The 26,563-nt window shown below is 40.7% G+C and overlaps 1 protein-coding gene and 1 long non-coding RNA gene across 6 annotated transcripts in view; one reads left to right on the top strand and one right to left on the bottom strand.

Moving 5' to 3' along the window:
- Positions 1–129: 129 nt before the first annotated feature.
- The window catches only part of LOC119489490, a 38,925-nt gene continuing 12,491 nt past the window's right edge, over positions 130–26,563 (bottom strand). For 2 of the 4 annotated variants that reach the window (XR_005207187.1, XR_005207188.1), the window contains 3 exons: positions 23,207–23,377; positions 16,351–16,464; positions 5,994–6,052 (listed from right to left, as the gene is read on the bottom strand). This is a non-coding gene — a long non-coding RNA (uncharacterized LOC119489490). Of the gene's footprint in view, positions 263–5,993; positions 6,053–11,921; positions 13,649–16,350; positions 16,465–23,206; positions 23,378–26,563 lie in introns of those variants that run through there. The other 2 variants (XR_005207190.1, XR_005207189.1) reach the window with 2 other exon arrangements.
- Positions 140–26,563, top strand: part of phactr3a (phosphatase and actin regulator 3a) — a 53,001-nt gene continuing 26,577 nt past the window's right edge. For both annotated transcript variants that reach the window (XM_037771986.1, XM_037771985.1), the window contains exon 1: positions 140–278. In XM_037771986.1, the coding sequence (XP_037627914.1) occupies positions 173–278 (106 nt within the window). In that variant the 5' untranslated portion in view covers positions 140–172. The remainder of the gene's footprint in view (positions 279–26,563) is intronic.

Below are 26,563 nucleotides of genomic sequence, written 5' to 3'. Positions count from 1 at the left end.
ATAGAAGAGATGCTCAGAGCTGCTGTTGTGTTGTCAGAGCGCATTAAATCTGCTTCTCCTCCTGACCTTGCTGCTGCTGCCTCTCTGCCTCTCTGCCTCTCTGCCTCTCTCTGGTTGGAGCTTTTCAATATTTTATTGAGGATTCCTGCGCTGTCTCTGTCTCTGTGTCCTCATGGCTACATCGGATGGACTAGACAGCGGCTGTCTGCAACGAGGCAGATCTCAAAGTGACCCGAACATCCTCACCGAACCGGGCATCGATCTGGCTCATGGCACAGGTAAGAAACACGCGTCATTGTCTGCACATTTTATTTCCCTATATGTGTTTTTTTGCAGCGGTTTCCAGCAGGCATTGCCCGGTGGTGGTGGGGGGTTATAGGAACATAATGGGGATAATTAGAGCATATGCTTCCAACCTTTATGACGAAACCTCAGCGCTGCAAATTGAAAAATGAATGTGCCATATCAGCGTCTATATGAATGGCTGCAGATTTGCTCGTTATATGAAGAAGAAGACGCCTGTAGCCTCATCATCATCATCAGGCTGTTATATGGCTGCAGGTCAGGAATCAGCGTGTATATATAGGCCCTTTAATATGATATTAAAGCGTGCAACATTTACTATTTCCCTTCTGCAGGATGCAAAAACCTCCCTAATCAACATTTACTATTTGCATTCTGCAGGATGCAAAAAAACTCCCCATTGAGCATTTATCATCGCATGCATGTGTGTGTGTGTGTGTGTGTGCTCCATGATGCTCTGCTGCTATTTGTTGTCTTTATCTCTGAGCCTCCATTACAGCCTCGTTATTCAGGACACACATGGAGGGTTTTGTTGCACATCTTTGTTGGTATATTAAAGCTAAATAGCTCTGACTCTGCTGCTGCCTATTGACAGATCATCCCTAACCCCTCCTCCTCCAATACTGAAATGATCACTGTTGTGATCAATGAATGGCCTGTCCACGTGATGCAGGCTATATGGGTGGAAATACCCCCCAATTCACAGCCACATGCACTCACAGTTCATGCATCCTGCAGGTGTGCTCTCCAACATGGAGCCCTTATTGTTTATCTCTCCTGTTAGTCATATCCCTCTGCATATGGAATAATGAATTGATCCTTCATTAATAAGAGGAGAACACCAGGGAGCAGTCATGTTCTGCACTTCTCTGATGAACTCCTGTAAAATAGACTCTTTCGTTCTCGTGTGTTTGCTGTAAATCCTCCTGAATCTTCTCTTGAATCACTAATATATCTTCTTTTTTTACGTAAGTGAGGCTATTTATGGTCATATTGTGTGGGCTTGGGAAGAGTCATAACCTTTTACTCCCACGCATGGTGAGTTTTACGCACATGAAGAATGCTTGACTGAATGAATCAGATAAAAAAAAAAAAAAAAAAATGGTGTCATTCACCTTTCAACTGTTCGCTAATGAGACCTCACATCTCTCCAATCACACCTACCTGCAATCATCAGCTGTCCATAGCACATTTTAAATGGAGCCTCGGCCTCCTATGGATGGTTTTAATTCACACACACAGGTGGATGTGAGAGTGTCACACCTGAATAAACAACACCTGCCATTGCTACTGTAGTGATGAGAGCTAAAGCTACGAGGGAACACTGAAGATCAGCCGGTTAAACCTGCAGCAGAATATTTTTTGTCATCTTTGGGGCAAAAATCCCATAATAACCTTTCAGCATATTGTAATTCAAATGTTCTGAGAGACAACTAGACTTCTGCTCCTCCTCATGGCTCTGTTTTCATGCTTTAAAAAAATCTAGCCCGCGACGAGAGACTTTGACCAATCACAGGTCATTTCAGAGAGAGAGCGTTCAGAGGCAGCTGTCAATCTCTCACAAACTCCGATCAAACGGTCAAACTAGGCAGCGCTGATCAAATATGAATCAATATTCTGTTACTATAATGCCTATTTCTCTCCTCAGATGTTTTCAGAAACATCTTGTTTAGCTGTAAAATGAGAAAGTGTGCTCCGGCTGGTGGGCGGTGCTTGGTATTTCCCTCAACTTCCCCAACAAACTTTCTCATTTTACAGCTGAACAGTACATTACAAGATGTTTCTGAAAACATTTGAGGAGAGAAATAGGCATTACAGTAACAGAATATTGATTAATATTTAATCAGCGCTGCCTAGTTTGACCGTTAGATCGGTTCGCGAGTGATTGACAGCTGCTGAAGAGACGGCAAGACTCCAGCTCGGCTCTGATTGGTTGTTTTCCTCCAGTCTGTGAAATCTTCCAGATGCCGTGAGAAGCACCGGAGGACACAAAGGCACATGATTTTTTTGTCAGATTACCTGTTTCATTCTCTATATGTCATACAATATAGTGACCATTTTATAAAAATAATCATATTTGCTCCATTTCTACACACTGCAGCTTTAATGGACCCCTCGCTGTATTCAACCCTCTTATGGATGATTTAGGTGGATGTGATAATGTCACGCTGGGTCTCCGACACACCTGAGTAAACAACACCCCCCATTGCTTGTGATGAGAGCTAAAGCTATGAGGTGAACGCTGAATATCAGCCTCTCTTACCATCGGCACAGTTTGAACTTTAAGGTTTGAACCTAGTGGGAATGTAATGTTTTCAACAGAGGCTTTGTTTACATAAAATTATTACACAGCTGTGTTGAATACTCGATTATGATTGGTCAATCACGGTGTTCTGCGGTCTGTAATTTCTGTATAACAGACCGTTGCTATGTATAACAGACCGTTGCTATGGGCGCAGTTCAGATGTCGGACTCTGGAGGACTGTTTTTGTGTCAAAATATTGATTTCTTAAGTAAGTAGCCGTGTAATAAGCGGGATAACGTACAGCTAGCGGGTCATTGTTGTGAAAGAATCCCCGACAGGGCGATGCTGCACCCCGACGCCCAACAATGACCCGCTACCTGTACATTATCCCTTAAAAAAGGAACACAATCAGGCACCTGCAGGTGCATGTTCATATCCTTAATATGCCCAATGAGTGATGGAATATTGCAAGAACCATAAAAAACAACTCGCACAAACCCGACAGTAAACCAGAGAAGTATTACACCGAGTCCTAACTGAATGTGAAGTCTACTGGCCGCGAGTGACATAACGGATTCAGTGTGGACAGAGAACACCAGACTATGTTATTATAAGTAGGCTGGTTCCTATTTCTGTCAATCAGAAGAAACAACAAGGTCGATATTAGTATGTTAGTTCGGTATTATTATAAAAAATATAGATATTTAAATCCCTACATGCATTTTTGGCTACGGCCACTTCAGTGAACCCCCTGAACCAACGCAAACTACACCTCTTACGCTGGAATATGCACAACTGCATTACTGTCACAAACAGTCGTCAATACACTGCAAGGACAGAGTCAGTGTCTGGTGACCCAAAGTACACAACATGGCCCGCCCCCCGCCCCCCCCTCTCTCTGCGTGGATCATCACTGCGCTAGCGTCTGGGACAACCAGTCTTTGCCAAAGGATTACTTTGGCAAAGACTGCCTTTTGCCCCCAACACAGTGGCCCTTGCAGCTGCAGAGGCTGACACTGTATTCATCCACTTACTCAACACTGCTGGGGAGGAGAGTCAATAGAGAGGACGGTCACAGTCGACCATCACAGAGAATCCCAGCAAATGGGTGCAGTGTAATGATACAGCAGGACAACAAGTCAATCCAGCTGTCCAACAATACACTATTACTTCTTATTAAAGGACCAGTGTGTAACATTTAGGGGGATCTTTAGGCAGAAATAGAATATCATATTAATAAGTATGTTTTCTTTAGTGTATAATCACCTGAAAATAAGAATCGTGTTTTCGTTAGCTTAGAATGAGCCGTTTATATCTACATAGGGAGCCTGCCATGTTTCTACAGTAGCCCAGAACGGACAAACCAAACACTGTTAACTTTTCCTGCTTGGGTTGGAGTCGATAACGTTACTCGCTTCTGTCGCCGCCGCTCTCTCTCTCTTGCTTCACCACTCACTTCCCACGTACACACACACTCTAAGCGCTCTACTCTTACAATAACTGGCTCTAGAGAGGGACATTCGTGTCATTGTGTCGGCCTACAAAGCAATCCTACACGCTTGGCACACGGGAGAAGTTATAATCTGCCAGATCCTGTGTGGAATAACATTTCAAAGTGTTTAGGCTCGACTCTGATAATGTTTTCTCTCATTTAGGGAGGCGACCAACGACTGTTTTCATTGTCGATTATTTTCTGGATTAATCGATTAGTTGTTTGGTCTATAAAATGTCAGAAAATGGTGAAAAATGTCGATCAGTGTCCTCAAATGTCTTGTTTTATCTGATGAGCAGTCCAAAACCCAAAAATATTCAACCTAAAATTATGTATATTGTTTGGGATTTTTGATCCCTAAATTTTGAAATTATGAAATAAATCATAAAAGTTATTGTTACTACTTTTGTTTATCAATTATTTGATTAATCGTTTCAGCTATGGGCTGTAATTAACGATTATTTTCATTGTTGATTAATCTGTCGATTATTTTCTCGATTAATCGATTCGTATTTTTGGTCCAAAAAATGGTGAAAAATGTCGAAGATGACGTCCTCAAATGTCTTGTTTTGTCCACAACTCAAAGATATTCAGTTTACTGTCATAGAGGAGTAAAGAAACCAGAAAATATTCACATTTAAGAAGCTGGAATCAGAGAATTTTGACTTTTATTTTGTTAAAGCAATGACTCAAACCAATTAATTGATTATCAAAATAGTTGGCGATTCATTTAATAGTTGACAGCTAATCGATTAATGGTTGCAGCTCTACTCTCATTGTTGCTAGACTCCTTTATCTTATGGAAACTGAATGGAGACATCCTCTGAGCTGCTGATTTATACCTCACTTATATAGGAACATAAGTTCGGTTAACAGCAGCAGCAGTATAAAAACTTGTTTAGTCAGTTTGTTCAGACAAGGACCCCCTTTAGATTCTGCTGCTAATAAAATGTCACTTTCACTCAAACTTCCACTTAGTCATCGCAGAGTGTCGACCGAGGTAATGGTGTGGAGAGGACACCTTGAAGCGGACAGGGAGCGTGTCCAAGCAGGGCTGTCCCTCTGGCTTCATCCCCACTATGTAATTCCTCTGTCCTACAGAAAGACAGGGTTCTGTACACAGATAGAGAAGCTCTGGTGAAAATAACTGAGGCAGGAAGTTTGGAAAGAGTTGCCCAACACACGTATCAGGAGAAAGTAGAATGGGAATATCAGTCATTTGGTATAAATGCTAGAGGTCTAAGAAGATATTGATACACCGTATAGTATTGCGATATTATGTTTTGTGATACTGTATTGATTCTCAAAAACACATAGTGTACATGCAAAGATTTGGCTCAGATTGCAAAAAAAGTAATGCTTGGATGTTACAGGGACTGTGACGAATGCAAATGCAGATTCCACTGTTCTGATTCTTACAGTTGGCACTATATCGCAATGTATTGAGTCATTACCCCTGTATCATGATACGTATCGTATCGCCAGGTTCTTGTCAATACACAGCCCTCATAAATACACAAATACCGTGCCGATACAGCTACAACTAATGCATATTTCTATCATCGGTTGACCTGTTTAAGCCTTTTTGATTAAACAATAAATATTTTAGTCTATAAAATGTCATAAAAAAGAAAAAAAAAAGCATAAGTAGATGTCTTGAGATTACTTGTTTTGTCCGACCAACAGTCCAAAACCAAAAAATATTCAATGTACAACGATATAAAACAGAGAAAAGCAGCATATCCTCCTCCTTGAGAAGTGGGAACTAAAAAATGTTTGGCATTTTTGCTCCCTAAATTGTGAAATTAAGAAATAAATTATCAAAGTTATTGTAACTAGTAATTTATTTTCATTATCGATTAATCTGTTGATTATTTTCTCGATTAATCGATCAGTTGTTTGGTCTATAAAATGTCAGAAAATGGTGAAAAATGTTGATCAGTGTTTCTTAAAGTCCAAGATGACATCCTCAAATGTCTCGTTTTGTCCATAACTCAAAGATGTTCAGTTTACTGTCATAGAGGAGGAAAGAAACAAGAAAATATTCACATTTAAGAAGCTGAAATCAGAGGATTTTTTCTTAAAAAATGACTCGAACTGAAATCGATTATCAAAATAGTTGATTAATTTCATAGCTGATAATCGATTACTTGTTGCAGCTCTAGTTTCAGCATTACTGTATAGATGCAGATGACCAACCACTCTCAAAATGCTGTAATAATTCATGAAGAAAATCTCTTTTCACCTGCCCTCCCTCTTGAGAAGTCACAGAGCAGAGTGAATGAAAGAACAGCGTCCTGAGAGCTCACAGGAATTCCTCATCTTGCTCAAGGCGACTTCACCACGGTGGATCTCCGCTCACACGGCGGTTTAAGCCCGTCGGACCCAATTTGTTGGGTTATAGGGACAGTGTCTCTCTTACCACGAGTGCCCACTGATCAGTGATCTTTTAGGTCTCATCCTCTCCCGCCGGTCTCACTGATACCTGGATAATCCTCTCAGATCTGACATCAGAAGAGTCTCCGAGGATTGCAGGTATAAGTGGAGCCCCCACCCCCTAATGAACAAGGAGATACATCAAAAACCCTGAGAGAGCTGATATTGAGCCGTGACGATGACTCACCCCAAACCAGAGCAATGTCTTGTACATAATACCTCCCTTATTCTCAGGCCTTGATGAGTAAATACGGGAAATATCTGACTCAGTGGGTCTTATATAACGTGCTCCCCATTTAACGAGGCCTTGTTTAAAATGAAGAAGTAATAATGGATGCAAAATGGTACTAGTGCCGCAAGAATTCCTTACATAATGTGTGAAAAAAGCAAGCTGGTTTTTCGAGATATCCAGAGCATTAATACAGCAGCAAACAACTAGTAGCTATGTAGAGATATAGAGGAGTGATGTCTACCTGAGCAGAGAATGAAGTCACCCTCTGTGTGTGTTATAATCCGAGCTTCTCTGTGCTTTGTTTATAGCATGTGAGTAACTGTGAGCGTGCCCCACTGGCTAGCTAATCACCGCCACTCTGCAATGCACTCATATGCGCCCCCCAGATTAACAGTGTCAGCACTGTTGACGTTGTTTGCACTGTTAGCGTTGTTAGCACTGTTAGCGTTGTTAGCACCATTAGCTGCCCAGCCGCCAGCTCAGCCGTCCCCATGTTGAGAGCTGCGTGGAAACAATCCCTCAATCATGCTCTGAATTTAGAATTTAGCATCTTTAAGATCGTTTATTGCCAAGAAGTGTGAGAGTCATTTGTTTGTTCCATTGCAACATCAGCGCCCAGCAACAAAGCTACGCTTCCGCCATTTTGGACTGAAGGCGATTACCGGGTGCCAATAAAACATCCGCCTAAAAAGAGCCGTACAAAAGTAAAACGAAATTATTTCTATTTTGTTGTCATATCGTAACGAAATGGCCTGTGTTGAACAATAAAAATATTAGAAATATAATAAGCGTTTTCAGTCCAAAATGGCGTTTCCGTTGGTTCAGAGGCTCACTGAACCCCCTAGAAATGCATCTATATTTTTTATAATAACGTAGAACTAATAATTGACTGTAATGATGAATTATATCAACCTTGTTGTGTTGTCTTATTGACAGAATAAGAAACCAAAAAGATAAGAAGATAGATTTGTGTTTTTTTCATTTACTTATAGCCTAATAACATCGGACACTCTCTGTCCACACACCGTTAAATATGCACTTCCTGTTACGCCATGTAGACAAACCACGTACCTATCAGCTGTACGGTCAAGATCAGTCTGGAGACGAAATCACTTAAAAGATGGGTGATACTTGCTATCTTCCGATGTGTGTGTTTTTAAAACAGAAAACAGGTTTTATGCTGCGATATTTACTGAAAATGACAATACAGTCAACCCCAGTAGACTTTCATGTGATCTCCCTCCAGCCAGCCGCCTCCTTATTTAGGTGTTTGTAATGAAATGAGGAGGTATCGTATCAGATATCTTCTCATTTCAACTTCACAAATCAGAAACAGCATCCGACAAAAGTTCAGCTCAAAACGTTGCCTATGGTTTCATCTCTTTGCTTCTATACTCTTTGATTCAAATGAGTTGTTGTAGAATGAAACGAACATATGGACGTATTTAAGCGTTCGTACATTAATACAAAACTGCAGCTTATGCACACATACTCCACGAACCAATCAAAAATCAATCTATATCTATCTATCTGCTTACTCTGCATTTATCTATCACCCGTGGATCTGGAGAAGATTAACACCTCTCAACAGATAAAGAGTGGTACCGATCTTCTCAACCAACTTTCAGCAAGAGGCGTATAAATATAACAAGCGTAATTCCCAAAATAACTTTTTCTATTCCCTCTGTTTTTCTGAATGATATTTCACCCTCGTCTAGAGTCTATAAACGGGGTGTGAACTTGTTGCATTCAGCCGTGGATCACATGTGTTAAGTGGATAAAACACAACAGCGAGAGCAACAGTGGCTGAGAGGTGAGAAGTCTAAAAAAAGCAGGAAGAAGAGAGAATCAGACACCAGAAAAGAGTTCCTCTCAGGGCTGCTCCACCGCTTAGTCGATTAATCGACTAATTGATTGTTCTGGTCTAAGATTTCTTTAGCCGATTAGTCGTTTCTTTTGTTTTTTTTCATGCTGAATTACTTATTTCTAAGAAACTTCTGAGCACATCTCTGGTAAACACAAGATTTAAAGTGGTGGAGAAACTCAGTTTTACATATCTGTATATTAAAGCGACTGTTTGTAACTTCTTACACGTATAAATAATTGCGGGTTGGTGTCCCATGAGCGCTCGCGTGTGGCTACGCTGTTCAGACAAGCACCAAAACAGCAAAGTGCTATCTAGTGAAGCCCGTCTTGCAAAACAGTGTTGGCCGTTGCCGGAGGACGCGGGGGAGACCGTAGCTTTGGTCTTCAGGGCCGGAGTCTCTGCTGTACTCTGCTCCTCTGCCTGCCTGCATTCACTCACACACCGCGCTCGTTCTCGCTCTTTCGCTCCGCTCTCACGTGCGTGCACGCACACTCCACACTGCAGAAGAGTTAGTTTAGCTCTGAGAATATCTTGTGAATGTACAGTGGACGTTTGTGCAGAAATAAATGCTGCAGCTCCTCCAGACCAACAGAGGTTTCCCGTGTCTTGTGAAGTGACGGGGCTCCGCAGAGAGAAACATTAGTGTCTCCGACCAAAACTCCGGTCTCTCCTCTGTTCCCTCCGGCCGCGGTCAGGAGGCTGAAACAGGAAAAGCCAACACTAGGATCAGCATTGATTCATTGAGAGACCTTCGCCTGGTCAGCTAACATTACTGCCAAGCAGCTGAAATATAGAGTGATATTGTGGTTTTAGCTGACGTGTGTCGCCTCACTGTTTTGGGAGATGCTCGTTCATGTCTATTTAGAGCGAGCACAAGCGCGAGCAACACGACGCTGACTTTCGCTGACTTAACGGCCACAGGTGTCGCTGTTAACAAGCATTTCTGATTCTTACATATATTCCCTTTAAATCAACTAATCCATTAAAAGAGTATGAGTGTTTTTCTTTGCCCGAGGAGCGCCCTAATTGAGTTGTGGATAAAACAAGACATTTGAGGACGTCATCTTGGACTTTTGGGAAAAACAAATTGACAATTTCTCCTCATTTTATAGACCAAACAACGATTAATCAAGAAAATAATCCACAGATAAATCAGCAACGAAAATGATCATTAGTTGCAGCTCTGACTGAAACGACTAGTCGATTCATGAAAGAATTGATAAAAGTCTAATAACAATAACTTTGATCTTTTATTTCTTCCTTTTATAATTTACGGAGCAAAAATGCCGAACATTTTTTAGTCCCCACTTCTCAAAGACGAGCATATGCTGCTTTTCTCTGTTTTATATCATTGTACATTGAATTATTTGGGGCTTTTGGACTGCTGGTCTGAAGACATCTACTTTGCCTCTACTGCCTTTACTCCTTTTATGGCACTAGAGGAGGGCTGCAGCTAACGATTATTTTCATTGTTGATTAATCTGTTGATTATTTTCTCAATTAATCGATTTGTTGTTTGGTCTATAAAATGTCATGTTTTATTGTTATTTAAAACTTTTCTAGACATTTTATAGACCAAATTAATCGAGAAAATAACCGACAGATTAACCGACAATGAAAATAATCGCTCATTGTAGTCTTCAGAAGAAACCACCTGCATCGCCACCTACATGAAGCCTCATTAAGGTCTTACTTCCTATTTCCAGTAGCGGAGCTGTAATTCACGCCGGCGTCACGACTCATTCGTCATGGTCAGCCTTAAGGGACTGTGAGTCAGTCAAGGCCACCTGTTAGTAGTAGCTATTCATTTCTCTCCTCCATGATGCTATAGAGGTCCCCGCAGAGGCCAAGGAGACAAACACTCTATCCATCTAAACCATCCAGAGTCTGAGAGCAGCTTTCTGGTTGCCCTCGCCATCATGAAACGTTTACCGTTATTATTAATTGATGTAGTTGAGTCTGTGGGAAGCAGAAGACTGCGAGGCACTTTAAGATAGTGATACATATCCGTCAGCCGCACGACTACAAGCACTGACTCATTCAGTCATTTTATAGTTTATTGCCCTTGGTGAGAGTGGGCGATATGAATAAAAATGTTCTATAACATTTTGTTATTTTATACCGCAAGAGTCGCCTATGTATGTAGAAATCTGAATAAATGATTTAAAAAATATATACGGGGCCCGAGGAGTCACTAAATGGTTTCATTAAAATGATGTGAATCGTGCTGCGGCCTTCACAGTCATCAGAGTGTTCTCCACGCTTTAAGGAGCGGTGTTCATCCCTCCAGTTGAATTCTTGGATAATCAATGCTCTTCTTACTTTTTCATGTTGTTTTTTTGCATTAATTCATCACCCATTTAATTATTGATGCTGTTAGGATTTTGGCAATTCAATGAGAAGTGTTTAAAAGGTCCAGTGTGTAGGATTTGGCGGCATCTAGTGGTGTGGTTGCAGATTGCAACCAACTGAGTACCCCTCCGCTCACTCCTCCCTTTCCAACTCCGCGGTAACGTGAGCCGCCAAGTGCAAAACCTTGGTAACGCCGTTCTACTCGTTCAGAGGCCATCCTTACCATAATAACACTACTTCAACGGAGGTCAGACGGCTGCTGGCGGTACCACGGTTTTACACGGCAACAGTGTTTGGTTTGTCCATTCTGGGCTACTGTAGAAACTAGGGATGCACCGATACCGGTATCAGGTATCGGGTCCGATACTGTGCTCATGTACTCGTACTCGCAAAACGGCTCCGATACAACTTTACAGCAGTGTGACGTTAACCTCTCGTCAGCATCTTTCAGGTTTTGCTTGCATTGTCTGACTCACGCGTGCGTTAGATTCCTTGGTCCGCCTTTCAAGACGGGTCGGGTGGGTTGCCGACATCGCCGCAGACCCCTGACGCCTTTTACGTGGCAGAGCCCTGCCCTGGGGGCACGCCGCGGTTAGGGCGCACTGAGGAGAGTCCGCCCCGGTGACACCTTGGCCAAGCCCACCGGGAAGCACCTTCGCCCTGAGCCTTTCCAAGCCGACCTAGAGCCGGTCGCGGTGCACCGCCTTGTATGCGGGACACCCCAGCCTGCCGTGTGTCGCTCACACCCTCCAGCTGGCTGTTAACGAGGGTCTTTTGGCACAGAGAAGTACTCGTATCGGTACTCGGTATCGGCGAGTACCCAAATGTAAGTACATGGCGGACTCCGTGAAGAGGACCCGCTCCCTATGTAGATATGAAGGACTCATTCTGTGCTGACAAAAACACATTGATTCTTAGTTTCAGGCGATTATACACTAAAGAAAACATAGTTATTAATACTATATTCCATTTCTGCTAATAGATCCCCCAAAATGTTACACACTGTTCCTTTGAACAGTTAAAATAACAAGTAAGGAAGGTCTTTGTTTTGGCTAATCAAGAGTATTAAATACTTGACAATCACTTCATCACATTGATAGAAAATAGATATTGCCATAAAGCAGAGCTGCTGATCTGCAACACTGCCTACAGTGGTCTAATTCCACCAGAGATATTAACAGAATACCTTTGTAGGAAATTGAATAGCAATGTCTCTACTGGATGACAAATCTCTTCTTCATTGTCTCTTAGATGAGGCCTAACATCTATTCATTATTTTTTAGTTAAGTCTGTAAAATGTCAGAGAATCGTGGAGAAATAACTAAGTCACAATAGCCATCACAATTTCATCACATACAGTCTTGTTTCTGTCTAATCAACTGTCCCAAAACCCAAGGATATTCAATTTACAATGATATAAAACAGAAAAGCAGCACAACGCTCACATTTGAGAAGCCGGAGCCAGCAAATGTGTTTGCTTTGTGTTACTCTTCCTTTCTCTCTCTCTGTCTGTAACATGTTGTACCAACTGTAACCGTCACATCCTCGACCGCTGAGTAGTGAATGGGGGATAAGCTGCATCTGGACGCCTTGTTGAGCTCTGCTCTCTGTGGACGCCTTCACTGTCTTTCAGCCGCCCATGAAAATGGAGCACGAAAAATGACGACAACAACAACAAAAAGCCCTGCATCATGCGTTCTCCCTGTGGGAGCAGATTAGGCATTTGACAGGGTTTGAGGCATGTGTGGCTGCGCCTGTTGTTTGCGTGCATACACCTGCGTGTCTGCGTGATTTTTTTATTTTCCGGGGCGTGTGCATCCAAGTGTGCATTGATCTGCAGGAGAACTGGCAGGTTCTGTGCAGACTCGTGCAATGAAAATAATCACAGCCGGAATATGCAAACGAGACAGTCAGGCAGTTGAGCAGACAGCACCTCGGAGAACAGAGAGCAGCCCCTCAAACACCTGTCAGAGACCCCGGCGTAAAAGGCAGGATGTAACGGAGCTACTTAGCCTTTTAAAGGCTGAGGTTAAATGGAGTTCAGGAAGTTGCATGCTCCGCTATTGCTGTGAAGGGTAAAGAGCAAAGAGAGGAAACTCCTCTGGGTATCGAGGCTGTGCAACATTTTTTTTGGAGGGAAGGAGAAGAAAAAGGAGATGAGGCTGAATAAGTGAATCAGAGAGGAGATGGAGGAGAGGGAGTAAGGAGAGAAAGAGATGATGATGAGGAGGAGGAGGAGTTGAAAAAAAGCCAAGAAGTTGTCCCTGTTGCTAACCGGCCACGGTGAGATGATGGATAGTCTACAGGAGGCCATTAACAAAGAGGCTGTGTGCCTCTGCATGAGCACCAGTTCTCCACGGATCCTATGTCGACCTTAAAGTGATATACTGAATTCCTCTTTTTTACCTTAATCTAGCCTATATGATTTTCTCCCTCAGGGATTTATTTTCTCATTTACTCACCTTTTTCGTTTTTGCATTTCATACATTTTTTTGGATTGATTTCTTTCTTCCAGGCAGCCGTTCAGGGCAATAAACATATGAGAATCCACTTGCAGAGACTTTTAAGGTGCTTGCTTGAGATGGATCAGCCATCACGGGGAACATTTGGTTGGATTTATTAAGTTCAGTTATCGTTGTGAGCAGGTAATGCTCTGGAAAGAAACGCCTACTTGTCGGTGCGTTCAGTGAAACTCTGATATCCGAGATTTACACGACCAATCTGCTGAAAAACATAACATCCTTAAGATCGGAAGATTAAACCTGATGAAAGACAAACAATAAGCATGCATGGACATTTTTCTTGTAGGTGCAGCTATCTTCATCATTGATTAATCTCTTTATTATTTTTTGATCAAACCATCAGTTGTGTAGTCAGTGAAACGTAACAAAAGAGGAAAAAAATGCCCCTTAAATTCCCTTTGGTGATGCTTTCAAATCAGGTTGTTTCATCTGACAGTTTAAAACCCAAAGATATTAAATTCACAAAAATAGGAAGAGTCAAATTTGTTTTGCTTGATATGTTTGAAACTCTTTGATTTAATTATTTTAGCACTGAAAGGCTGCACAACACTTATAATGGTGAGCAGTAATGTAAAATGTATGTGATTTATGATTAATATGCTACAACATGCAAAACCATCATTTATGTCCTTTAAACCAGGAAAGCCATATTACTGTTTTTACATTTTTCCTCAATTTTCCTGATTTCTACCCCTAATTGGTTAAACCTGCAATAGCTGACTAAATATTCACTCTCTTTTAACTCTGTTTTTGGTCTCCACCAACTCCTGAGAAAAATATCTGCCGCTTTAGCTGCTAAAGTTTTATAATTTTACTGTTTTTATTTTTAATACTTATTTTATTTATCATCATCATTACAGTGTTTATTTTACTCTATTTTATTTAATCAACATTGTATTGCTGATCATTATTATCTCTTTTATTCTATTTTATTTTATTAAAATGTTATTATTTTAATACAATCTACTTATTTTGTGAAGTTTCATAATTTCTTATTTATTTTTATTTCCTTGTATTCTTTTTAATTTTATTATCTTAAATACCCATCTTTTATTGCTTTCTTATTCTATGAACTTTTATATTGGTTGTTTTGGTGTGCATTAAGATATTCCTTTATTAGTCCCTCAGTGGGAAAATTTGCAAAGATTTAGTCTCTAAATCCTTTTTTAACAATCTATATTTTTGTCAATCGTCTGCACAGCACTTTGAATTGCATTTGACTTCTTTGAAAGGTGCTATATAGATAAAGTTTGATTGTTTGATTGATTGATAAATGCTCCTCTGTGTTCGCCGGCTAGTAGGGCTGCACGATTATGACCAAAATGATAATAACGGATATTTTTGATCAATATTGAAATCACAATTATTCATTGATTTATGGGACAAAATATTTTAATTGCAATTTTACATTTTAAATAAACAGAGCGCTGCTTTCACTTCCATGTCGTGCTACATTCCTACTGTCAAAAATTTGAAATATTATCCTTTTACCTGTTATTGTCATCTGTAGTGGTTATTTGCTTAAAGGTCCCATATTATAAAAAAAGTGAGATTTTCACATTTTTTATAAAGCAGGCTTAAGTCCTATATAAATACTGTGAAAGTATCGAAACACTCAATCCTCAGAGAAATACACACAGCCCGTATTCAGACACTGCATTGGAAACAAGCTGTCAGGATTTCTGTCCATTTGTGATGTCACAAATATACAATATTTAGACCCTTTACACAGATTTAAACGTAAACATTCTAAATGTGTCCCAGTTTATTCCTGGTTGCAGTGTATGTAAATAACATCAGCTGACAGGAAGTACACACGGACCCAAACTGTTGCCTAGCAACGCAATTCTGTTGCAATTTCGTCGCAATTCCTTCAAAATGCGCTAAAACGGAGCGTTTCAGACAGAGGGTAAATACAGGTATATTCAGGCAGACAGTATGAGGAAAATAAAGGGTTTTTTGAACATTGCAGCATGTAAACATGTTCTAGTAGAAACACAAAATACAAGTATGAACCTGAAAATGAGCACGATATGGGACCTTTTAAAAAACACACAATTCAAATGATTAGGAAAGATTGAAGATGTATTTTTATTTAACTATTAGCTTTGATTAAAAAAACAAACTTGACATTAGTAGTTTTAATTATATATTATGAGCTGTTTAGGAAGTTAAACAGGTCATATTTCTTAAATATGTATTTTATATTGCTGTGAAAACCTTCAGACAACTGGATTTATTCAAGTTTCTCAGAAGATTACATGTGAACGCATCATGATAGCGTTATAATTTATTATCGTGTGTGTGTGTGACCGGCAAAAAAAACATTATATATGAGACTGCTGAAAACCAGCCGACTTCGACCAGCTGCTGATTGACGGTTCATCTCGAGCTTTTTTAGGAAGCGCTTGATTTATGCAGCAGAGTTTTCTATGAGCGGAGCATTTTAAACGTCAATGTCATCACGTTATCGCGAAAATCGTGATCGCGATTAATAGTCGATTAATTGTGCAGCCCTAGCGGCTAGTTGCTATCTTTGTCTGTCTACTGTTTGGTGCTGGGCAGGTAGTGTAGAGTTGGGTTTTTAGAGCTGCCAAAAATGATTCTATGAGCGCGGTAAGAGTGCATTAAAAGCAATAAAACTAGAACGATGAGCTATAAGATGCTGTAAAGCTCCAGCTGGAGGGACCTGCAGAATCGGGTGATATTTCTCTGCGGGTTCATCATTTCATGAAATTCTTCTCTCATTCAAGTATTTATGTGATTTACCATCGACATAAAAATAGTGATTATAGGTGCTTTATCCTATTTATCTTCTTGCTCAGTATGTTTGTAACATCCACAGCAGCAGCACTCTCTTCCTCTCTCACACACATAAATCGATGTATTGTGTCCACACACCTGTTCATAGCCGCCGTGTCTCCTCTCTCCTAACGAAGCTGCCAGATTCAGTCAGAGATAGATGAAGAGGGCCATAGGGGAGTCCCGGGCCCCATCACCGGTAAACGCTCCTGTCTGGGACGGAGAAACAAATAAGGGGACAGGCAGGAAGGAGGCATACATTAAAGATGGAGTGAGAGTAGAAGAAGAAGGCAGGTAAAGCTTCTAAAGTAGTATAGGAGGTATGATGAGACTGACCGCAGAGATGAGAGGAAGTGGTGTGAGGCCCTCCATAAGAGTGTTTGATGGGCTCTTACACTACAGTGTTATTGAACATCTCCGCCTGGGCCTCTCAGGAGACGGTAAATTAAATACGTAGACAGATCAGATAACTGTGCTAGAAGTAATACAGTCATAAAAAGGAAATGAATCGAAGCTTTTCATTGTGTTTTTGGACTGATGGTGTCTGAGGTAAATAGAGGAGCTGAGAGGGAAGTGAGTGGAGGAGCAGAGCCTCTTTGGCTCTTTGGGCTCATTCAATATTCCCTTCATTATACTATAACACTCAGTACTTTACTCTATTTGAAATGTATAGGGAAAAGTACATAGCATCGATCAAAGCCAAATAACACAACATGTACGTGTTAGTTTCACATATTGATCCCCCAAGACATCTGTCGACAGGAGGAGTAGATTCAGGTTTTGGACAACTGTTAATCAATCTATCAAAGGTGAAATAAACAAATAGATAAATATGCCATTAAATGTAGCTAAGGGGTGAAATGCAAAGGGAAAATTGTGCATAAATAAAATAAATAAATTTATAAATAAATATAGAATAAATAAAAAATAAATACAAAAATAAATAAATAAATTTAAAATTTAATAAGAATAAATAAAGAAATAAAAGGGATAATTAAACAGAAGAGTAAATAAATAAGGGAATTAATACAAAGATAAATAAATAAATACATTTAAAAATGAATACAAATAAATTAATTAATAAAAGGGAAAATTAAACAGAAGAGTAAACAAATAAGGGAATTAATAAAAGATAAATAAATAAAGAAGCAAATTAAAACAGAAATATCAATTTATGTCACATTTTATCAATTCATTAATGGCTATATTTATTTTTAATATAATTTTTGCTACATTTAATCGTCATTTGTTCGCCAAGCAACAAAACTACGGTGACGTTGGCAGTTAGGTTCAGGCAACAGAATCACTTAGTAAGGTTTAGGAAAAACGTCATGGTTCGGCTAAAAATAATAAGAAAAACACGTCACAAACGTCACTAATGTAACTTACAGAACTAAACAGCTGTCTTGAACATCGGTCTCCTAGTTGAAAGTCCTGTGTTTGTTGGACCCGTCCTCCTCCTCCCCTCCCCTTCCGCCCACCATCAGCAGTCTTTCTCCCTTTTTATTCTACAACACTAACTCTGAGCGTAGCATATTTACGCGGATGCGTTTACATCAAAGTCAGTACAGAATACATGCCGTACAAATGACACGCCACATTATCGTGGAATTCATACGCCTTTTCGTGTGAACGGGCTGACTTATGCAAAAAACGATTTCATATGCTACTAATGTCAGCTTCCTCTCACCTGGCCGCCGTCTAAACACACCTGTTTTTCCTCTCTGCACAATGCATGATGGGAGATAAATCTTAGTTAGTGACCATGCAATGTATACTACTAATTAGGTTGCATTGTGGGAGGATTTAAGTCCGCTATATAAGGTAAAATTGTTGTCACTAGACATTCACAAAGCACTACACTACTATTTTCATTAATGACCAATATTTTTATTATATTTTTGATTAATAAATTACATTTTGCCAATAAAATGTTTTAGAGAAGAGGACAAAATGTCCATTATTAATTCCCAGAGCCCGTGGTGACGTATTTAAATTGCTTTGTTTTGTCTGACTAAGAGTCCAGAACCCAAAAATAATCAATTCACATTTGCAGAATTACACTTTATGATTTATGGACCATTTTGCTCCATCATTGTCACATAACTAATAATCCGTGGTGTAGAGATGAAATGATTAATCGCTCCAGTCATTTATCAGGCAAAAACGTCAGACATTTATCTGCTTCCAGCTGCTCCAATGAGATGATCTGCTGCTTTTCTGTTTCTTTATTATTGTAGATTGATTTGGGTTGTCGACCTTTCGTCTGACGTCACTCTGGGAACTAGAGATTCGCTTTTTTGACTTTCATACGATTCATTTATCAACCAAGAAAATAATTAGTCTTTAGTCTTTATAGTCGTCATTTTTTATGCTTTTATTCATGCTGAATGATTTATATCTGAGAAACTTATGAGCACATCTCTGGTAAACAAGATTTAAAGTGGTGCTTTTGTATGATTCTGTCGATTAAATCAACTAATTGATTAGTCGACAAAATCGTGAGTGTTAGTCGAGGGACTCTATTTAAGATAAGATAAGAGAAGATATACTTTTATTGTCCCCGTGGGGAAATTTTTCCTAGACTCTGTCCAACTGCAGTTACAAAAACTAAATTAAAACAGCATCAACAACAATAATAAACAATTCCACATCAGACAGGGAAACAGTTTCACAGAAACAGACGTTTCAACACATACACAGTCCACGTACATAATGGCACATACTATCACACACACTATCACACACACCATGGCAGGTATTGCACCCAGGTAGTGCACTGTATCGTCTACCGTCTTGCCCATATTGCACAGATAATAGTCCAATATTACACAGATGCAACATATTGCACTGTCCTAACTTAACATATTGCACTGTCCCTATTTAACATTTTGCACTGTCCCTATTTAACATATTGCACTGTCCAACCATATTGCACTGTCCTTATGATAGCTTTATGTTACGATTTGTTGAGAAAGAATCCGAAACTGCTTGTTAACAGTGACACCTGTGGCCGCTAAGTCAACGACAGTCAGCGTCCTGTTGTTTGCGCTTATGCTCGTAAACGAAGGTCCCTCCCTGAGTCGAAGGCCCGGTCGATGTTGATCCTAGTTTTCTCCCGACGTCGGTCACATTCCTGTTTTGCAAGACGGGCTTCAACTAGATATAACTTTGTTTTTTTTGTGCTTCCGTGGAGTTTTGTGTTGGGAGTCTGAGTTGTGGTAGGGGCTGGTCGTTTATTGGTGTTAATGGACTCCATTTCTAACCAAACATTAGCTATGGTTGCACACTGTTAGCCCTGTAAGCGGAGCTGAAAATAAAGACACTCGCAAGCATGCATGACGTCACATCCGTTAGATTGTTCATTACTTTAAAAGCAGTCTACAGGCTGATAGAGGAAACCCAGAAAGTCGCGGAAGGTCTCATTTCTTAGATTAGTTTACAACCTGTTCACACACTGGCAATAAAAAAAGATTTAAGAATCTAAGAATATTTTTGCCCTAAAAATAATCAGCGGATTCATCAATATTAAAAACAATCGTTAGCTGCAGCCCCACTACTGTGAACGCATCTAGTGGATATTATATTATTATATTGTTACAATATAAACGTTTTTGAGGGCGATAACGTGGATCGTTTTTTACACTGAGAATATGAAAACTCAAATAAAATGGTGGAAGGGGAATACATTGTTCTAGGGTGTTAATAGGGAGTGATGTTGGACTTGAGTTTTTCTGGTGTTATATAGCAGAGTGAGTTTCAGCACCACGGACAGCTCCAGCCTTCACACTGCAGCAGGCTGCTGAACCGAGTAGCGCCGTGTTCTGTGTGCTGATAAGTCAGCCGCCTCTTGATCTGCTGGGAAAGAAACCCGGCATTTTTTTTTTTTCTTCTTTTGCACCGATGACACATTAATGAGGAAAGCACATTGTGCAGATCCAGGCACAAATTCCATTTAATTTAATCATCCCATACATCCATGTAAGCCAAAAGAGCTCAAATCCAATCCCATTAAAACTTCTATTAGAACTGTGGCCAAGCCTGTAGTACCGAGTGTGTGCTCATTATTGATGAGGGAGTGGCTTCTAGCAACTTCTCCGTCAACGCTGATTCATCACATGGCCCAGACCTGTTCTTCCACTACCACCACATAATGTCTTCTTTCACCAGGACAGCATCCCTCAGCGGGAAGCTTGTTGTGTGGTCACACAAAGTGAACGTGTTTGTGTAACTGGGCAAAGTCTTTTGTGGACAGTTTTCCTGTCTGCCATCAGCCCCAGACAGCTCTCACAACACACTCAACACACTCCGCTGTAGGACTGACTCATCTCTGCTCCAGAACAAAAACTAATTTTCAATACAACAACATTTTTTTTTCTTTCTGTTGACCAGGGCTGCACAATATAGCGTTGTATTATTGTCATCGCGATGTCAACTTGCACAATAAACACATCGCAAAAGACTTGTATGAGGTACTCATCCTCAGTCAGTGTATTACTTACAGTAGGTGATTGTCAGCCATACTTGCCAACCTTGCCAAAAGTTTGAGTTTCAGAGGCTTTGTTTTGCATTCTGGTGACTTTAAAAGAATGAAAATAATAAAATACTAAACTTTTTTATGTTTACCTTTAACTCCCAGGAAAGACAAATGAATATTTCGCCCCTCTGGTGGGAACGTGGCGTGTGAATCTCTGACATAAACTAATATTCATCAGTTTTTATTTATTTTTGCTCCTGCTCTTTGCTGCTACTCACTGAAGGTCCTTTCAGACACAACGTAACAACGACACCACTGCACTCTGAAACCCGTTATTTCCAACGGCTAGCGCCATGGAACGACGACTTTTCGCTGCCCAAAGTTGGGCTTTGGGCGCTGCACGCTGTGGCGAGCGCAGCTTAAACTTGGACTCAAACTGTGCTGTGTCGCGAACGTAGACATCTCTCTCCCGCCGGGAAACGACAGTTGGTTTAGTTCTATTGTCGTCCGGGTGGAAACAGTAGGGATTATACACACTGCTCAGTTCCAGAAACAGGTTGAGATAACTAAAAGGCATAAATCGGGAGAAATACGGGAGAAATGTGACCCCTGGAGGAAACCGGGAGAGGGCAATGAAAAACAGGAGGGTTGGCAAGTATGTGATCGGCTCGCCCCGAGCATCGAGAAACAGACAGGAATACCGACGAGTTCTGATGTCGGACTCTAGCGGACCGTTTTTGTCTCAAATTATCGATTTCTTCAGTAAATAGCTGTGTAATAAGCGGGATAATGTCCAGCTAGTGGGTCATTGTTGTGAAAGAATCCCCTTCTGGGCGATGAGAGACCCGTGCGGCATCGCCCTGTCTTGGTTTCAATAACCGGCTTGCTGTACATTATCCCTTACATATCTCATATTTTCCTCATATCATGCAGCCCCACTGTGTTGACATCATTTCAAGCAAGAGATACAGAATCTAGATCTGGATCTAAGGAGAAGGAAAGGTCATGCTATTGTGTTTATAATTGAGCTGGATGCTTAAAATCAATATTTTACTTTAAGAAATGTAGCATAAAATCTGTGTGGGAGCAGAAGCTTATCTTCAATTACTAAGGCCGTGATTGTAACTGCATGACTGGTTTTACTAATATACTGTATATTACACACACACACACACATCACATTTCCTGTCTCTGGTCGCTCAACAGAACCAGCAGGCTGCGTATTTGTTTGACCCCCATGTCCTCAGTATGTCTTCCATGATATGCATGAGATGGCTATTTGACATGGTTATTACACGGTATAATGACATGCATGTAACGCCTGGTGTGTTTAAGTATATCCGTATGTCCGTGACAAATGAGGTAACTGGACATTTAGTGGACTGACTCGTGAGTGTACTGTCTGGCGTCATAAAATGAGCCGCTGTTCATCCTGGCCGGGCGTGATCTATTTGAGCACATGGGATGAACGCAGCTTTTTCGGACAATAACATGATGAAAAATGTCATGCTATTTTTACTTTGTGTTCCCCTTGAGGAGCAGCAGCTTTGCACACACACCTCTGTACACTACGCCTGGTACATCAAGTAGTTTTTAATGGGCCCAAACCGTCCCACGCTCGCACACTTGAGGGAATACAAATGCGAGTAGTGGCATCCTTGCCGTGGGATCTCGCGTGGAGATTAACAGCGCTACCAGTTGGTGATTTGTACCGTTGTCTTTCCTGCCTGGAGACCGTGATGCGTTCCCGTCCCTGCAGAGCGGCGGGAACCCGGTGGAACTGAGCTATCAGCTTCTGTATCAAGTGCAGACACAAAAACGTGTGCACACACTCGGTGTAGTCGCACAGATTGTGGGTGCAGCGAATATTTACTCTCACATGCTCTCTCTCCCCCTCTCTGTCTCACGCACACACTCCGTATGCTTTATATAAATGTTTCAGGCACTGACCTAAATCAGTGGGAATAACAGGAACAAATTACACACCACTGCTCACCCACCTGACTCTGATACTGGAGTCTATAACTGGCCTCGTTGACTGAGAACGCCCACGCCCCATTGAAGACCCACGGCTAACTCACCTGAGCATAAACTGTGAGAGTGCCGGCTGCTTCCAGGAAGGAAGCAATGAGTGCTCACATTTACATCCGCTGTTAAATCGAAGAATAAAAAAAAAAAATAGTCTGTTCAGCGTATTGTTCAAGGACGCTTAAATATCCTGTTGCAGGATTGAAGCTGTGATATTTTTGTTGCTGGGAAAGTCTTTCGAAACACACACAAGGCCGCACGCCACTTTTTAGTTGTCAGGGTCTAAAAGTGTGACTTTATAAATAAACTTTGTGAAAAGGCTAATCTTTTACAAGCAGCACTTTTGAAGATATAAACTGAGCTGAATGAGTCAATATGAATCTCGCAGATTATTGTGATAGACTGGGAGAACAGCCCAAGGTACAAAGGGTGAACCAAGACTTCCATTACCTGATTGGACGGAGCTTTTTGATGGAGATTTCTTATGACGGGAACGTTGCCCAAACCTGGAAGACTTCCTGGACACATTCAGGGTCTTCTTCTTCTTCTTCTTCTGGTGGTTGTTGTTGTTGTTGTTGTTGTTGGGTGAGCAGGTTGGAGCGACATCTTCCGAGGCTCGCCCTATTGTGGGTGGGTGACAGGAAAAGCAATTTTAGCAGGAACATTTGTGGCCCACTGGGTGGATTTGACGGCTTTTCACAGTTGGTCAAAGATAGCTCGTCTTTTTTTGGGTTGAAAGGCAGAGGCGTGTCTGCGTGTAAATGTGTCATGTGTGTAAGTCGTCCATATTTTGAGTTGTTCTGCACAAGCAGTGCTACACGTTTTCTTAAACTTGCTTTTATTCAGTCCCTTTCCACTTCATTTTATATTAAATGTGTTATTTCTTTACCTAACAAACACAAACTTCTTAGAATTAAAAAAAAAAGAATATGAATTTAAGGACTCAAAACAGTTTTGGTGATTTCATTTGAGATTTCTGTATTTGTGTTTTTGTTGTCTGTGCTGTTCTCATCTGGTTTGAAGTGGGCGAGGCCCAGTTGGAAAAAGATGTTTAAATCAAAACGTGATGACAGTTGGTGTGTTGTTTCCACCCCCGCACAGTCCTGATGAAGCAGAGGAGTTTTTGACTGTTACACTCTTGATAAATAATAACTGAGAAGAATAATTTTAACTTTGATTGTTGCTTATTTAGCCATGAATATAGTTATAGATAACAATGTTATAGAAAAATACTTTTTTAAAACTAAGCTTTGAAAAAACAAGATGATTATTCATAATATTGTACGATTCCATCAAGAGATTGAAGTTTTAGCATCATTCATTGTAAATTACATGAAAATGTTTTCCTTTAAAGAGGTTTTATAACACTAAAGTTGTCGGAGTTGTGAGGGAACAGAGAGACATCCTGACTATTAGCAGTAAGTATGAGTCGCCATGCCCCCAGTTAAAAGTTTGAAATCTCCAAGCTGAACCCACATAACCCTGACAAGGGTCATTTTTATTAGATTGACAAAGCTCCTCCAGAGCCACAGAAGACGTTATACAGTAACACAGGCTGAGTAGCAAACTGTGCTTCCATGATGAGTAAAATAATATTGAGGTATAAAATCCAGCCCGTTCGCACAAGAAGTCAAAGGAATGTCACGATAATTCGCAAGGCATTTAGAGTGTAATACAAAAGCCTTTCTTGCTTTTGCTGTGTCATTTGTACGCCATATAGTCTGTACTGACTGCGATGTAAATGCATTTGCGTAAATATCCATCCGACATGTTTTCCGTAGTCATTTTACTTAGTTTACGTACTCATTTTAAGCCCAATCATGACGCTTTTCCAAAACCTAACTAAGTGGTTTTGTTGCCTAAACCTAACTGTGGACGTTACCGCAGTTTTGTTGCGTGGCGTACAAATGGCACGCGAAAAACAGCGCATAAATCACATGTGTAGGCAACTTTGTAGGAACCAGCAAGAGTAAGCTAGATTTTGAAAGTATCCAACCAAAAAAATCCTTTCAGGCCTCCCTCCAAAGCCACTCCCCCAAAAACACATGAACGCACACCTTCTGACTACTGCTGGAGGACAAGTCCACGAGAGGGCGTTGGGGAGAGGAGCGCAGCGCATCGTTGTCACCGCTAACCGTATCCAACTACCTCATGTCCCATTCACATGTAGGAAAACACCTAGCTTTATCATAATGAACGTAACCAACAAATATGGCTATTGTTAGTTCTCACAGCTATAAGCTAGCAGCTTGTGGAAGACGCACAATGAGTGCACGTGCAGAGTTGACGGGCTTATTATAGTTCTAGACTATATAAGAAGTGGACGTAGTCACCGCGACGTCACCCATTGGTTTGTGGACTACGGTTTTGAAGCCTCGAGTTCGTCATTTTGGCCGTCGTCATCCTGTTTTTTTTTAGCAACCAGAAGTGACACGACAACCAAACGCTGAATAAGACATTTTTAGTCGACCAAAAATGTTATAATTAACTTTCATGAACTGAAAACACACTGTTAAAGGGTTAAAGTTGTAAGACGAAAACACGGACAAAACCCAGACCGGACAACGCCGTGGTAGCGACCTGTCAATCACAAGGTAGCCCCATCCTAAAGCATCCCCTGCTTTATGGTCTATGAACATCATGCTGTATTGAAGAAGACTTGAAACCAGAGATTGAGACCATAAACTCATGTTTACAATGTTTACTGAGGTAATAAATCAAGTGAGAAGTAGGATCATTTTCTCATAGACTTCTATACAATCAGACTTCTTTTTGCAACCAGAGGAGTCGCCCCCTGCTGGCTGTTAGAGAGAATGACAGTTTAAGACACTTCAGCATTGGCTTCACTTCTCAGACTTCACGTTTCCCACTAATAACAGTCCTGCAAAAGGCTCATTTTTTCCTTTTTTTTTGTCAGAGCATTTGATTTATTGATTGCCGTCGGGGTGTTAAGAGAATTTCAACAAATGCTTCTGAAATAAATTGACTAACCTAGCTTTAAATAACACATATTAATAATATGCACTCGCTGATAACTGATGAGGCTAATTCAGTTTTGACAAAACAGCCATTAAGAACCTTCAAGCAATCACCACCAAAATCTAAATCACTTTGTACGCGTCCCAACATCCGTCTATGTCCACACAAACTGCAGAGTTAAAAGAGAGAAACAGCCTTTCATCAGAAACTGAGAATGAACTAGATTCTTAGTTCTTGTTGTTGATGCTGCAGCAAAGGCTTACACACACTCAAAGCCACCCACTAGTCCTCATTCTCAACACCAACATATGGTAACAAACAAGGGCCCCGGGCGTTTCCTATTGGTTGCTGGCTTCACTGACATCATTTCACTCTCCTTGATGCCAGTAGCCCACACGCTGGAGTTTCACACTTGGGCTGTAATCACTTTGATGATCTGGAGGCTTGACCTTTGCAGACTCATGTAGCCTTACACCACGCCACTCAGTTTTTCCCAGAAATGAGTTTCAATCCTAAACGGTTCACAAAAACACATGTTTGGATGCGTCATTTAAACACGTTTACCTGAGGAGCACAGCTAGTGTGGTTCCTTTAGGCCAGAGGTCTGAAACCTGCGTCTCCGGAGCCACATGAGGCTCTTTAGCCCCTCTCCGGTGGCTCCCTGTGGATTTTTTAAAATGGAAATGAATAACTGTTTTGTGTTTATATTTAAATTTTTTATTTATCATTGTTGCAGGTCTATGGCACGACGGAGTATTAGGGCCACATTGAGGAAAATATTATTATTATATTTAAAAATAAATAAATCTGAGATTTCGAGAATAAAGT

The sequence above is a fragment of the Sebastes umbrosus genome, chromosome 6 (assembly GCF_015220745.1).
Source record: "Sebastes umbrosus isolate fSebUmb1 chromosome 6, fSebUmb1.pri, whole genome shotgun sequence".
In the NCBI taxonomy this organism is placed as follows: Eukaryota; Metazoa; Chordata; class Actinopteri; order Perciformes; family Sebastidae; genus Sebastes; species Sebastes umbrosus.
The sequence above is the reverse complement of the archived record's forward strand: the minus strand, read 5'-3'. Positions and strand labels throughout refer to the sequence as shown.